General features: G+C 38.4%; 1 protein-coding gene and 1 long non-coding RNA gene across 4 annotated transcripts in view; one reads left to right on the forward strand and one right to left on the reverse strand.

Moving 5' to 3' along the window:
- LOC115213499 (delta-like protein D) overlaps window positions 1-3,775 on the forward strand; it is a 159,550-nt gene extending 155,775 nt beyond the window's left edge. For all 3 annotated transcript variants that reach the window (XM_029782506.2, XM_036504198.1, XM_036504199.1), the window contains one exon: window positions 3,361-3,775. In XM_029782506.2, coding sequence (XP_029638366.1) covers window positions 3,361-3,496 — 136 coding nt within the window. In that variant the 3' untranslated portion in view covers window positions 3,497-3,775. The remainder of the gene's footprint in view (window positions 1-3,360) is intronic.
- A 7,370-nt stretch (window positions 3,776-11,145) lies between these two features.
- The window catches only part of LOC118764015, a 10,946-nt gene continuing 5,928 nt past the window's right edge, over window positions 11,146-16,163 (reverse strand). Inside the window, exon 3 of the long non-coding RNA XR_004999795.1 lies at window positions 11,146-11,308. This is a non-coding gene — a long non-coding RNA (uncharacterized LOC118764015). The remainder of the gene's footprint in view (window positions 11,309-16,163) is intronic.

Genomic DNA, 16,163 nt, shown 5'->3' on the forward strand with positions numbered 1-16,163 from the left:
TTGGCAAGAGACCGATAGAATAAGTACTAGACTGACAAAGAATGTCCTGGGGTCAATTTGTTCGACTAAAGGTGGTGCTCCAGCATGGCCACAGTCAAATGACTGAAACAAATAAAATACACACACAAACATAACCACACCCTATCTGCATCTGCATACTCGCAGTTAGGCATGATCCCAGTTATGGGTTAACTAGCATGTGTGATGGCATTCCATCTGAGTATGGGGGTACAGAAATACCCTTGACATCAGGGCACGCATTAAAACCATAAATATCTAAAATAAAAAACTTGTTAATGAATTCAGAATTTAATAGTTAACGATGTTGACATTATTTTGATGGTCTCAATGAGGGCTAACTTAATTACACACCAACTCCCTGTTTGTGTAACCCTTCCTCATTTCACTTTTACCGCCTTGGCCCCAAACTCCTTTCCATTCATTCTGCACTAAACACTGTTACATAAGTCTTGACTCTCTGGAGCTTTGTTTAATTCCAGGCTAGACCTGATTGAGCAAACCTATAATAAAAGGCATTCCAACTGTGACCATCTTGTCCTATATTTTTTCCTGGTAGTCTACCAAGGACTACAAGGACAAAGTTTCATGTCCCTGCTTAATACAACTATCATATTTGCTGGCTCATAAAAACCTTATTCTCTGACAGATTATAAGACAATTGAAAAAAGGAAAAAGCCATTCCTTACTTTCTTTGGATTGTATTGAAAAAATGTGTGATTATATATACACTCACTCACACACACACATATACATACACGGTTCTGTGTGGCACTTTGGGCAAGGGTCTTCTATAGCCTCAGGCTGACCAAAGCCTTGTGAGTGGATTTGGTTGATGGAAACTGGAAGAAGCCTGTAGTGTGTGTGTGTTTATCCCCTTACCATTGCTTGACAACCAATGTTGGTGTGTCTACGTCCCTATAACTTAGCGGCTTGGCAAGAGACCGATAGAATAAGTACTAGACTGACAAAGAATAAGTCCTGGGACCAATTTGTTCGACTAAAGGTGGTGCTCCAGCATGGCCACACTCAAATGACTGAAACAAATAAAAGATTATATACACACACACAAACATAACCACACCCTATCTGCATCTGCATACTCGCAATTTTGTTAACCAATATTTTGTTAACTCTTAAATCAATTACTGTTTGATTTTTCTTTTAATTAGCATTAGTTTTAGCTGAATTGACTAATCGTTTCTGCTTTAGGCACAAGGCCTGAAATTTTGATGGGAGGGGTCTAGGTGATTATTCTGACCCCATTTCTCAACTGGTACTTTATTTATTGGCACTGAAAAGATGAAAGGCAAAGTCCACCTCAGCAGCTTTTGAACTTAGTACTAGTAGTAATAATATAATAATAATAATAATGCATCCATTAGAATTAAAAACTTAGACACTTCTGTATGGTTACTCAATTGTTTAGAAATGGCAGCCAAATCTTCCTTAAAGTACACACTACCATCTTCAAAATACTTTTTGTATCCTATGGTCCCTAGATATACTGTCATGGGGAAAACATACCAGATGGTCTCAGCTGGAAATACCTTAATCAGATTAATGCTAAACAACCATGATGTTATTATTCATCGATGACTCTGTATCCTCCTTTAATTTCTTCCCTTGAATTCTTTTGAGAGCTGATGCTTAGTCCTACCTAGTCCCCCTCATCTTGTAGAGGAGGGCAGGATACACCAGCTTGTTGTAGTTGACAGTCCGTCCTCAATGATTTGGTTCTTTACATTATTTACATTTGATGGATATTTGTCCTCATCTTGTTTGTTAACACAACATTTCGGCTGATATTTCCTCCAGCCTTTATCAAGTGTCCTGGGGAAATTTCAAACCTAGGTTCACATTTCTAAGGTATTTTTCGATGTTATTATTCAGGTCACTGCTTGGAACCGAACTCAGAATCTTGGGGGTTAGTAGCCTGTGCTCTTAACCACTACGCCATATGCCCGTGGGCAATTATGGAGTGACTTCTAGAGCTTATAAATATATTTTCCTAGCCTTTCTTTGGTTCTTATTTCATATTTCTCAGAGCAGCTTCAACCATATGTTTCTGTAAGAAGTAGTGGACAAGTGATATTATGCACTCCAATACTGGCCAACCTGACTTTACAATCCTGGTCCCAGTACCGCTATTAGAATTTAATATTGCTTCAAGATAAAGCTTTAACTTTACAAATGTCTTTTAATTCCTGGATTTCTGTTATATAATGTGACCAGTGATGTATTTGGTCTTCTCAATGCTACTGAATCTTAAAATCCCATTCTACCATCTTAATATAATCTGGGACTTAGATTAAAGGTGTAAGCAATCAGGGCTAAGCAGGGACTAAATGATGAGTTTAGCTTTGTCAAGGAAGACCTGGACATATGGATTAACTAGTCCTCAGGTCAACTAGTATCAGTAACTATAATGACTGCAAGAGCTGAATGCTGGGACAGGAGAAAGGCAAAATACAAACAAGATATTGTGAAGTAGCATTTCCATTGAGTAAAATTGACATAAGACTTATTTCTAAATAACAGGACACTTAGGTTATCAGAATGATTTGTGTGTGTGGATGGGGGTATACATATAATCAACAGCATTTGTTTATTGCATGGTAGACTTAGTCATCAATTTAGCACCACCTACCCCTTGGCTAGGTGGTGCGAAACTGCAGGTATCTGTCAATCTGTTGCAAACAAAAGGATCCGGTCTAAGATCCTTCTGTCTCATTGGTAAATCTTTTTCACAAAAAAAAAAATGGATTGGTGAGTTGAGAAAAACTCTGCATCAAGGCTTTCGGGTTTTCCTAATCTTGACAAAATTATGTTAATTACAATTTGAGGTGACATTTCAATCCTAAAATGATTTGCCCCTGAGAGCATCAACTCTAGAAATCTTTTAACCCTTTAGTGTTCACATTATTCTGCTAAAATTAATGCTTTTTCCTCCATACTGTTTTGAACTAATCATGCATTATCTTGTAACTATGAGAATTTGATGAGGTAGCAGTTAATTTTTAAAACAATATTGTAGGGTTGGTGTGAGAGACCAGATCTGGTCAGTTTGAACATAAAACAGGCTGAATACTTTTGGCTGGATTTGGCCGGTTTAAATGCTAAAGGGTTAACTTACTGAGCAGGAGTTACCAGAATCTTAATTAGTCTCGAGTATAACCCCTACTTCTAGAATAGAACCTGAGTAGGTACATCGTTTGGATTCTTGTTTTATATATATATACCACATGGATGACGTATTTGTGTATTAAATTTTATTTTATTTAGAACTGTTGTGTAAGTGAAACACTTTATTTTCATAAATTCTCTTTTTGTTTGTTGCAGGGAATGCAAAATTCAAGTTGATATAGAAAAACCAACAAACCGAGACATTACAGATGCTTTATTAAAACATGAGCAAGCACAGAGGCACTTGAAAAATAACTTGGACTATCAACATGTTTCGGCTACAGAAGTCTGAATAATCCCCTTTTCTGTTTTTTCTTTCTCTCTCCTGCAATAGCAACATCATAACATGTTGTTCAGAATAGCAAAACAGATATAATCTAAGTGCCTTTTTATTTATTTTTTTTAATTTATTTTTTTTTTTATTTTTCACAGAAAAGGCATTTTTTTCTGTGGCTATTTCTCTGAATTGTATTTTTGTAAGAGATTATTTTACACCTGTCTTCTCTGTTAGTGAACGGAGTGGATAAGAGTTGCCTGGTGGGTGTGGAATGCACACACACACACACATACATACATACACACGCCTACATAACATACACACATGTACACTTCCCCCCCTCTGCGAGAGAGGTAGGTAACCTTGTGTTAACACTGCACTGCCAGATGAGTGTACAAAAAGAGAAGATAGTTAAATCCCACCCCCCTTTTTTTTTTTTGAAATTTCTTTCTTCTCTCCACCCATCTTGGCTACACAGTAATAAAGCTGCTGGAAGAAGAGCCTCTAAGACAGAGCCACTCCCCAGCTAATTCCAGGATGTCCTTGTTGACCTACCCTAAGTTGAGCACAAACAGGATGGGCATTTTGTCACATTCCTTTGTCTCTGCCTGCTAGACCATAAAAGAAGTACAAAAGCTACAATGATTGACTAAGACTGGTACAACTCTCCCTCCTTTACCTTTTTTTTTTTTTTTTTATATTTCCCCTGCCCCTTCTAATTCATGGAATCTTTTTTTTATATTTCCCCTGTACCTCTAATTCATGGAATCTTCAACATCCATGTAAGAATTGAGAAAGCATGTCTTGCTAAGATACATCACAAAGTAAGAGTGATGAGAATCGGAAGAAATTTCTTCAGGTGTTGGAAGACCCAGAAATTTGGGATGGAATACTTGGGATACTGTGTTTTTATATATACACATATAAAAACATTTTTTTTTTTTTTTTTTTTCCATTATATATATATATATTGTTTTAATATACATTAGTAAATTATTTTGCCTTTAGTTTTAAGTTTAAAACAAAAAAAATTAACTGAAACCTTATTAAAAGAGAATCCTTGTTTTGTTGCTCAGGCTTGGTTCTTAAAGAAAGCACACACACACACACACACTCTTACACATGTACATCACACACACACTTTTATGTAATTGTTGCAAATGTTAAGCTTTCCATATCAATGAAAAACAAAAACAAAAAAAGAAGAAACCAAATTTAATTAAATGGGGTAAGAAATTGTTCAGTATTGCTAAAGTTTAAACAACCAACAAAACAAAAAGACAAATCTTAATTTATTTAATTTATTGTTTATATTATCTCCTCCCACCTTTCTGTTAGTTGAAACAAAACAAAAAAATACAAAACAACAAAAAAATAAAAATTAAACTGTGCTGTACATATTTCACAAAGGAGACCACCACCACAACTGGTAATAAATTCTGGATTGCTTACTTGCTTAACACCAAAATTGGTAACTTTACTGTCGTGGTGTATTTCTCCAACAACAAACAAAGTGCTGTTGGGATTTAAAACAAAACAAAACAAAAAACAAAAAAAGCCGTTTTACCACCGTCCTTCTTTCAATAAAGAATTCCCAATCTGGTTTCTAAAAGGAGAAAAAAAAAAATGAAACTTTAAAAAAAAAAAAGAAAAAGAAACTAAACAGACACAAACCCAATCAATCAATCAAACTCAATGAAATCTGGTATTGATTCCTTTAAACCTCCACAAATAACGAGTCTAACAGCAAAAAAAAAATATAACAATTCATTGGCACTTTTCTCATTTGAAACTTTATTTTCAATCTAAAAGTGCAATTAACTGTTTCTAATTTAGCAGAGAGATTGCTCTTCTCTCTCTTCTCTCTATTTTTGTTTTTTTATTTTTTTATTTTTTTTCCTAGAACTGTAAAAACCATGATCAAAGGAATTGGTTTATGCTGTTCACTTCAAACATCACCCAGGGTCTCAACTTTAATTTTTTTTTTACTCCTTTCTTTTAGTCTTTATCCTCCTCCTCTTCCCTGTCTCCTCTTTACTGACCACCCTCTGAACTGATGTTCTTCATACAAAGACAAACTTAGATAATTATTCATCGCCTCATTCTTTTAGCAATATTTTTTGGGGTTTTTTTTTTTTGGTCCCCGCCCTATTGGCTGACTCTCTACAAAATGTACAACCAACTACACACACATTCTGGACACGGACACCCCACACACCTACAATGATCGGGTGTGTATGTGGGGGTGTGTGCAACATACATTTAGCTTCACAATTAATGAGAAGCCAAACCCTCCCTGGACTTTATGGTACACCAGCGTTGACCGGTGACTCTTGAATTTCGGAAGTGTAGTATTTTTTTTTTTTTTTTTTATCCCAGGAACTTTTCATCAACAACAAACAAGTTATGTATCATTTACCATTCCATTTCAGTTGGCAGGCAGGAGAGCGGGTTAAGGGGAGAATATTAATCAAGTTATGAGGCCCAACCCAGCAACCCCTACAGAACATTTCCCCCACCCCCCCAGTGTTGCTGAACGCAGGCCTTAGCTGTAATGTAGAGTATATATATAATGAAAAACAAACACCAAAAAAAAAAACGAAAACCATACAAAATTCCCTTCCCCCTTTCCTTCCCCCCCCTCCCAAAAGCATGGAGGCAGACAGCCATGGAAACATGCTTTGTAGCAGTATATGTCTGTGATGTTATTTTGTACATATTGTATATTTATCAAGATATGTATATATATATGTCATGTTGTCATATATCAATCAACATGAATAAAGGTCACAAGCCAGCTATTTTTTCAATTACAGAATTCATCCTCTTTGGTTAGCTTCCTGCTATTGTGCTTATATATCTGTGTGTGTGTGTATATATGTATAACCTGTGCATGTTATGCTTTCTTTTCAACATGTTTCCTCCAAAAAGGTTTTTTTTTCTTTCAGAATCCTGGTTTCTCTTAATTTATTTTTTATTGAAATACATTCTCATTTACTTCAGTTACGGAATTTTTCCAAAATAGGAGGTTTGCTGAAATTTAAAATGGCAAACTTCTTTAAATTTTAATTTTACTAGTTAGATATATACTGTTCTGAAGATCTGTTATTCCTCCACACCATTTCTGCCTTTTACAATTTAACCCAAGATAGAACTCTCACATTTATTTGTCAGTTCTTGGCTAATTTTATTTAAATGTTACTGGATTTTTTTCTGTTACTCTCCTTTAAGCTTATTTGGGAATATAACTAATTTAGCACCAAATAATGGGACCAGTCATTTGGGGGGAGGGGTAGTTCAGTTTGATATATTCCCTTGTATAAACCAAATCCTTGCCACCTGAAGCTCTCACATATATTATTTTAGTTGGAAGTAAAGTTGATTGACTTAATAACCCAATAACTTGATGGGTTTTCGCTGAAAATCACGTCTCCTCGTAAGTGTGAATATTTGCCGAGGTCTCTCTGCATGGGGAATGGAGTTAGAGGGGTCAATTTAACAAAAAAATATGCTCACATCTTGTTTCATCAGTCAGTGAGTCACAGCTGTGTCCTTCATGGCAGTTTGTTTGATTGAAGAGCCACAGTTGTAACATGTCCATATAATTTCGTTATTGCCCAGAGGGAGCGAAACATAAAGAGAATAAACAAGGAGATTAAATCGATTATATCGACCCCAGTGATTAACTGGTTCTTATTTAATCGACTCCGAAAGGATGAAAGGCAAAGTCGACCACGGCGGAATTTGAACTCAGAACGTAACGGCAAACGAAATACCTATTTCTTTACTACCCACAAGGGGCTAAACACAGAGAGGACAAACAAGGACAGTCAAATGGATTAAATCGATTATATCGACCACAGTGCGTAACTGGTACTTATTTAATCGACCCCGACATTGTTTAGCACCAACTTTGGTAGGTTGTGATTTAGGAGTTTACCATTATTTTTAGTAGGAACTCATGCCGTGTTCTGCACACCTTTTACATATCTAAAAGTTTATCTCAAAGGCTCTCAGTCCCAGACCATATTCTTTGCCGATGACATTTCAGGTTTCTTCCATTTCAAAATCTCGTACTTCCCTGTTAATCCCTGGAACTATTAATGGAATTGTTACTGACTGCAATTAAATTCTTATTTCAATGGTTCATAAAACTCGCCACTTTTAATGCCTTTGTACTTGGTACATCAACTTCAAATTGTACCAAGACTGGTTTGCAAAGTAGAAAACCGAGAACTAAATTCATTTAGTTTTGCTTGATGGTTACCGTGCTTGTATGTGTTCATTTTTTTTTTTCTTTTTAGTCACCATCATAGCAAAGCCATTTTGAAACTTTACATATCCTCTATCAATGTTTCCACGATGGAAGCATTGTAACATTGTGTTCTTGAAAATATTGCTGTAATGTGAAATCTGTTTTCGTTATATGTAGCTGGGGAGATGAAAATTACATTTCAGGGCTTTTTAATTATACATGGTAATAATCTGGAACCCGTCACCGTGTGGTGTTGAAGCATTGATTAGTTTCACGAAATCCTGTTGGTTAGCTCGTCGATCTGACTATATTCCATTTTGGTCAGGTGCTTAAATATTTTCCACAGAAATAGCTGAGGAATTCATCTGATTCCAATCTTGGTTCATATCATGGAAGTTGGTGAGGTATTCCAGAATTATTTTTAAGGCAGTTTTACGGATTACGTTCATGTGGAAGACTTTATACATGTTCCTGAGATTTACTTCAGTAGATGGCACTCAACAACTTTTCACCTTCAAGATTTATGACGAAAAGAAAACTGGAATTGCGAGTCTTCAAGTTCTCTTCCAATTGTTTGAAGTCTTTGATTGATTTCACTTCATTTCCTAATTCATGGAATCCTTACTAAAGACCAGTATTATAAACGAAACAAACATCTGTAGTGAATACATTTTAAATATTTTACTTTTTGTTTCGAGAGGTTGTATTCTTCAATGTCTTTTACGGAATTTTTGGATGAAGAACCTGATATGCTAAATGTTCATTGGATTGGTTGTCCTTTTTTTTAAAAAAAACACCGTCCCAAATCTATAACTTTAAATATACGAGTTTCTCTCAACGCTTGGCAATCGTTGTTGACTTAGGTCCTTGTTGATTAATTCGGCAAAAAATGACCAATAAGTTTAGTCAATCACATCGAACCCAGTCCTGAAAGTAGTGCCCCAGCATGGCCGTTGTCCGATAACTGTAATCATCATCATCATCATCATCGTTTAACGTCCGTTCTCCATACTAGCATGGGTTGGAAGGTTCAACTGGGGTCTGTGAAGCCAGAAGGCTGCACCAGGCTCCAGTCTTATCTGGCAATGTTTCTACGGCTGGATGCCCTTCCTAACGCCAACCACTCCGTGAGTGTAGTGGGTGCTTTTTACGTGCCACCTGCACAGGTGCCAGGCGAGGCTGGCAACGGCCACGGTCGGATTGGTGTATTTTATGTGCCACCGGCACGGAAGCCAGTCGAGGCGGCGCTAAGAATAACGGCAATCTTAGAGCTTCTATTTCCCATCATTGTCAGACAGTCTTTACCATATTTTACTTGTCCCCTCGGCCATTAATGATATTAACCTTGGTTTCTCGACCACCTGTTTGACAACTTGTTAATAGTTACCAAACAATACTAACCGGGACGTCTTTCAAACTTAACTGAATAACCTCTAGCAAGATTGTCTAAAGCAGCAAAGGTTTCTCTTTTTCTCCAGTAATGAGGTCTGTTTAATTCGTGATTACTTCTATACCGTGGTGCTTTATCACGCGCGCACTTACACTACATCTTTTTCCAGTTCAGAGTTCCTCCTCTGAGATTTATGACGAAATTTGGTTGCTATTTCTGGCTCTTTAAAAGGCGGTGAAGTGGCAGTCATTAGCACGCCGGGCGAAACGCTTAGCGGTATTTCGTCTGTCTTTACATTCTAGGTTCAAATTCGGCCCAGGTCGACTTTGCCTTTCATCCTTTTGGGGTCGATAAATTAAGTACCAGTTACGCACTGGGGTCGATGTAATCGACTTAATCTCTGTTTGTCCCCTCGTTTGAAAATAAGGAATCAAAATATTTATTGAACGGTCTACAACTGCTTTGTTTTTCCTTCTCTCCCCCGTTACGATGCGGTGTTGAAAATGTGTGTGTGTATCTGGACCTCCTCTGAATAAACGGCGTGTTGTTACCTCCATTATCAACCGAAGTTTGATGACGTCGGATGAAGACATTCCAACAACCTTAAAACTCCCTTCATTGCTTTGATCTCTGATGTAAGGCGGAGTTTGATGTCATCAATACTACGGTTATCATGAACTGTAATAGACAGCTGCCTTCCTTTCATCGACTGTTATCATTTGATATTGTCGGGGTTAATGAAAGCTAGATTTTGATTGTGCAGATTTTAATGTTTTATAAAGTAACACATTAGAGGAAACGGAAGTAACCTTTGACTTTATCTACTATATTTGTCTGCGCGTGCGCTCTTCATTTTATATTAGTTATTAAACATTTGTCCATTTTTGATACTAATATTTACAATTCCGTCCAAGTTGAATTCTAAGATCAATTTTCATTCAGAAGTCTGAACTGCTTTTTAAATTATAATTTTCAAATTTTGGCGCAAGGCCAGCGGTTTTGAGGAGAGGGTGGGCAAGTCGACACCAGTATGCAACTGGTACTCTATTCATCCCGAGAAGAGTCATTAGAAATACTACTGAGCACTTTGACCGATTCTGCCAGTTAGGTACCTTAATGACAAAGGAATACGAAGCAGCCTTGCCCTCTTTTTTTTTTTTCTTTTTTTTTGCAGTCGGGTTACTATGAAAAACTGTAAACCAATTTCAAGTAGGGAAGAAAAAAAAAGCTACTTTTCATCCTGGAGCTGTTTTTATACTGAACGAAAAACTGTTATAAGTTTTCTTTCCTTCAATTTTCTTTCTATTTCTTGCCGAGTATCCTCTTCACACATAGGGCAAAAAAAACTCCCTGTATATATTGAAAGGTCATTAAAATAAACCCATCAGATTGTTCATTTACAAAACGAAATAAAGTTATCTAAAATGAAATAAAATATTTTACATGGAAATTTATCGTTCTCACAGTGACAATGCTCTTCTCAATACATGTGACATACCAGCTAAAACAATCGTCTGGACTTCTTACTGGGATGGTAAACCAAGGATCATTTTCAAATAATTTTCAATTTAGGAATTATCAGTTTATATAATCATAGGTCTATATTTTTTTATGCTGACCACTGATAAAATTTTTAACCATTTTATCCTTTATATGTATATATATATATAGTGTAATAAATAAAATATATATGCAAACATATATGTACGTTTGTATGTATGCATATATCTTATTTATTACACTATTGTCTGACAGCGCTTCGCGTCGGGTTCGTTCGATTCGTCGCTTCGTTCCGTTTCTTATCCTCCCAGTATTGTTTTATATATATATATATATATACACTACTAATATAGGATAAACTTTCATCAAAAGTGGCAGTATATTAAAATATCTTTAAAGGTGAAATTTATAAACAAGGGCAAAAGAAAAAATATTTTTATGCCAATATGCTGAGAATAGACTTTAAATCGTCATTACAATATACATTCACTATAAATACACGTCGTGCTGAAATCGACGGCATTTGAACGTAAGAGAGCCGGAAGAAATGCCGCCGACCATTTTGTCAGACGCTCATTCAGCAATTTTACTCTCCCTAATTTTGGCAAAGGGTCAGCCATTTGGAGGAAGGAATTAAGTTGATTACATCGACCCCCAAGTGCTAAACTGGGACTTATTTTATCTACCCGAAAGGCAAAGTCAATGCAATTGTCTTCCTCCCTCTCCTTCAAAATTGCTGCTCTTGTGTATATATTAGAAAGCATTATTATTTGGAATTAGTTAATCTGTCATCTCATTCAATTTTGGCTTTTTGTATAATCGGTGCTTGGCCAATTTTCCTTCATTCTCGATCCCGAATTTCGCTATGTAAATTAGACAACCTTGGTATCTGCTGCTTTGTAGGAAGTTGGACAAGAATCGCAGTCAAAGATTTTCTTACATTTCGGCTACAATTTATCGCCGTCATTTCAATCTCTCTCTCTCTCTCTATATATATATATATATATATATATATTAATGGAAGGAATGGGGAATCTGTATTTATCCCGGAGAAATTCAAAATTGATTTAATGTCACTTTTAATACGTCATATATATATTTTCTTAAAGAAATGAAAACCGAAATTTCTTTGGTGGGGGTCAGTCGTTTAGGTCGACCCTCGAAAGGACAGACAAACGGATTAAGTCGATTATATCGACCCCCCAGTGCGTTACTGGTACTTATTTAATCGACCCCGAAAGGATGACAGGCAAAGTCGACCTCGGCGGAATTTGAACTCAGAATGTAAAAAGAATATATAATAATATTATCAATGTACAATATTCATGAACAAGACTTCTTATAATGGCCGTCTGTGTTTCACACGTAAGGTATGTACCCTGTTAATTGGTCAGTCACTGCGGTATTTGACCTGATATAATATCTTTTATAGACGTGGGAGAGATGAAAGTTCGCCTCAGGCAGGGGCCAGATGCATTTCAGCCTTTTGGAGGACCTTTTTCAATGGCGCCTACTTGCTGCCAGCCACATGTTCGAACGAAAATCCATCGTCTCTGATATAGGAACGAACAATTAGAACACCCACTGATGTTGCGAATAAAGGCCTGGCTGAATAAAAATCCAGCATACGCAATTGAGGCGCTGATTAATTGAAATAGTCATTCATGTCTCAATGTATAAAGACCATCGACAGGCCAGTTGTAGTATTTGTCCTGTGATAACATTTCTTATTAGTGGGAGACTGGCATCCTCGCAGATTAATATTTCAGTAATGCTTTCATTGCTGTTGTATTTGCTATCTGCCATTTGTGGAGGCGCAATGGCCCAGTGGTTAGGGCAGCAGACTCGCGGTTTCGATTCCTAGAGCGGGCGTTGTGAGTGTTTATTGAGCGAAAACATCTAAAGCTCCACGAGGCTCCGGCAGGGGATGGTGGTGATCCCTGCTGTGCTCTTTCACCACAACTTTCTCTCTTCCTGTTTCTGTTGTACCTGTATTTCAAAGGGCCGGCCTTGTCACTCTGTGTCACGCTGAATATCCCCGAGAACTACGTTAAGGGTACACGTGTCTGTGGAGTGCTCAGCCACTTACACGTTAATTTCACGAGCAGGCTGCTCCGTTGATTCGGATCAACCGGAACCCTCGTCGTCGTAACCGACGGATTGCTTCCATCCATCCATCTGCCATCACGTTTAGTGGTTCAAAAGTCTGTAGCGGTGACAGTCATCATTTTATGTACCCATGTAGCTCCGGCTTCAGTCTGAATCTGAGCAGTAAAATATGATTTGACAAAGATTTATCTACTAGTTCTAGCATGTCGAGTGACCACAGAAGTTACCTCCATGGCTCGTTTTGATACTTTCTTTTCATCTAGTGACTCCTGTTTAGAATAAATAGTATTCAAATTACAACAAGTAACCCACAGTTAGACATCTACTGACCAAGCAACCGTTTCACATACTTCTTTGAAACCTATAACAAACAATAACCAAATACCTATACTAGCAACCCCACCCTGAAGCTGACACACCGAAATAGATACACCTGATCTTAAAGTTTTACACGCTTCACCGAATAATACAACTCCAACCATAAACAATAAAACATTTTTTAATATTTCTCCATCAGAATTCAACCTAATTATATCATTCAACGGAGCTCCAGAAAAACCAACTTAAACAAATTGAATTCGCATGTATCACAGTGTAACAACGGCTACGATGTTGGAACTTCGAAGTCACATATATTGTATTTGCTTTTTTTGCTTTAGTCATTTGTCTGCGGCCATGCTGGAACTCCGCCTTTGGTTGAACAAATCGATACCAAGACTTATTCTTTGTAAGCCCACTACTGGTTCTATCGGTCTCTTCTGCCGAGCCACTAAGTTACGGGGACGTAAACACACCAGCATCGGTTGTCAAGCGATGGGTGGAGGGGTGACGAACACAGAAACATAAACATATACATATATATACGACGGGTTTCATTCAGTTTTCGTCTACCGAATCCACTCAAAAGGCTTTGGTCGGCCCGAGGCTATAGTAGAAAACACTTCGCCAAGGTGCCACGCACTGGGACTGAACCCTGAACCATGTGATTGGTAAGCAAGCTGCTTACCACACATTCACTCATGATTATAAGATAAATGGGCGCAGACGTAGTTGTGTAGTGAAAAGCTTGCTTCCCGGCTACATGGGTCCGGGGTCAGTCCCGCCACGTGGCTCCTTGAGCAAGTGTCTTCTATTGTCTCGGGTTAACCAAAGCCATGTGAGTAGGTTTGGAAACTGAAAGAAGTTCGTCGTATATGTGTTCCCCCGTCCCCACTGCTTGATGACCTGTGTTGATGTTTATTTCCCCGTAACTTAGTGAATCGATAAAATAAGTATCAGGCTAAAACAAAAAGTACTGTTGTCGATTCATTCAAGGCGGTGCCCCAGCATGACCGCAGTCTGGCGACTGAAACAAAGTAAGAGATAAAAGAGAACATCGAGGGAAATTTGGTTGCTATTTCTGGCTCTTTAAAAGGCGATGAAGTGGCAGAGTCGTTAGCACGCCGGGCGAAATGCTTAGCGGTATTTCGTCTGTCTTTACATTCTGGATTCAAATTCCGCACAGGTCGACTTTGCCTTTCATCCTTTTGGGGTCGATAAATTAAGTGCCAGTTACGCACTGGGGGTCGATGTAATCGACTTAATCTCTTTGTTTGTCCCCTCTATGTTTAGCCCTTTGTGGGCAATAAAGAAATAAGAAACGTTAGCACGCCGGGCGAAATGCTTAGCGGTATTTTGTCAGCCGCTGCGTTCTGAGTTCAAATTTCGCCGAGGTCAACATTGCCTTTCATCCTTTCGGAGTCGATAAATTAAGTACCAGTTACGCACTGGGGTCGATGTAATCGACTTAATCCGTGTGTCTATCCTTTTTTGTCCTCTCTGTGTTTTGCCCCTTGTGGGTAGTAAAGAAATAGGTATTTCGTCTACCGTTACGTTCTGAGTTCAAATTCCGCCGAGGTCGACTTTGCCTTTCCTCCTTTCGGGGTCGATAAATTAAGTACCAGTTACGCACTGGGGTCGATGGAATCGACTTAATCCGTGTGTCTATCCTTGTTTGTCCTCTCTGTGTTTTGCCCCTTGTGGGTAGTAAAGAAATAGGTATTTCGTCTGCCGTTACGTTCTGAGTTCAAATTCTGCCGAGGTCGACTTTGCCTTTCCTCCTTTCGGGGTCGATAAATTAAGTACCAGTTACGCACTGGGGTCGATGGAATCGACTTAATCCGTGTGTCTATCCTTTTTTGTCCTCTCTGTGTTTTGCCCCTTGTGGGTAGTAAAGAAATAGGTATTTCGTCTGCCGTTACGTTCTGAGTTCAAATTCTGCCGAGGTCGACTTTGCCTTTCCTCCTTTCGGGGTCGATAAATTAAGTACCAGTTACGCACTGGGGTCGATGGAATCGACTTAATCCGTGTGTCTATCCTTTTTTGTCCTCTCTGTGTTTTGCCCCTTGTGGGTAGTAAAGAAATAGGTATTTCGTCTGCCGTTACGTTCTGAGTTCAAATTCTGCCGAGGTCGACTTTGCCTTTCCTCCTTTCGGGGTCGATAAATTAAGTACCAGTTGCATACTTGGGGTCGATCTAATCGACTGCTCGCCCGTCACCAAAAATATCGGGCCTTATCCCTAGAGTAGAAAAGATTTTTAGCTCTTTAAATATATAGGCGCAGGAGTGGCTGTGTGGTAAGTAGCTTGCTAACCAACCACATGGTTCCGGGTTCAGTCCCACTGCGTGGCATCTTGGGCAAGTGTCTTCTGCTATAGGCCCGGGCCGACCAATGCCTTGTGAGTGGATTTGGTAGACGGAAACTGAAAGAAGCCCGTCGTATATATATGTATATGTGTGTGTGTTTGTCCCCCTAGCATTGCTTGACAACCGATGCTGGTGTGTTTACGTCCCCGTCACTTAGCGGTTCGGCAAAAGGGACCGATAGAATAAGTACTGGGCTTACAAAGAATAAGTCCCGGGGTCGATTTGCTCGACTAAAGGTGGTGCTCCAGCATGGCCGCAGTCAAATGACTGAAACAAGTAAAAGAGAGAGATAGGAAAACGTTTAATGGCGTCGTCTTGGATACATTGTTTGAACAAAACGTCTCTGTTGATAGTCTTACTGCTCAATCATTGCAGTTTAGCAACAACAACATAGACACGACTCAATCCAGCGCCAACGAATGGCCCCCTTTTCAATGCGTTACACATCTGCAGCTCACGCCATTGACGACCATTTTGAACTAGTTTATATTTGCAATTTGTCCACACAAGGACCGCTATCATTTCTTTCCCTCACATATCCTACTGTTTTCCTATCAATACTCTCTCTCACTCACTCTCTCTCTCTCTCTCTCTCTCTCTCTCTCTCCCCATCGATTGCTGTTGTTTTTTCTATGTTAAAACGGCAAAATCAATAAGACCTCATCAGCTGTAGATCCACCAATTAACCGCCACAACTCACGTCACAATTTCTTTTTTTGTTTTTTGTTTTTATTCTTATTTCT

Source organism: Octopus sinensis, linkage group LG6, assembly GCF_006345805.1.
Source record: "Octopus sinensis linkage group LG6, ASM634580v1, whole genome shotgun sequence".
Classification (NCBI taxonomy): domain Eukaryota; kingdom Metazoa; phylum Mollusca; class Cephalopoda; order Octopoda; family Octopodidae; genus Octopus; species Octopus sinensis.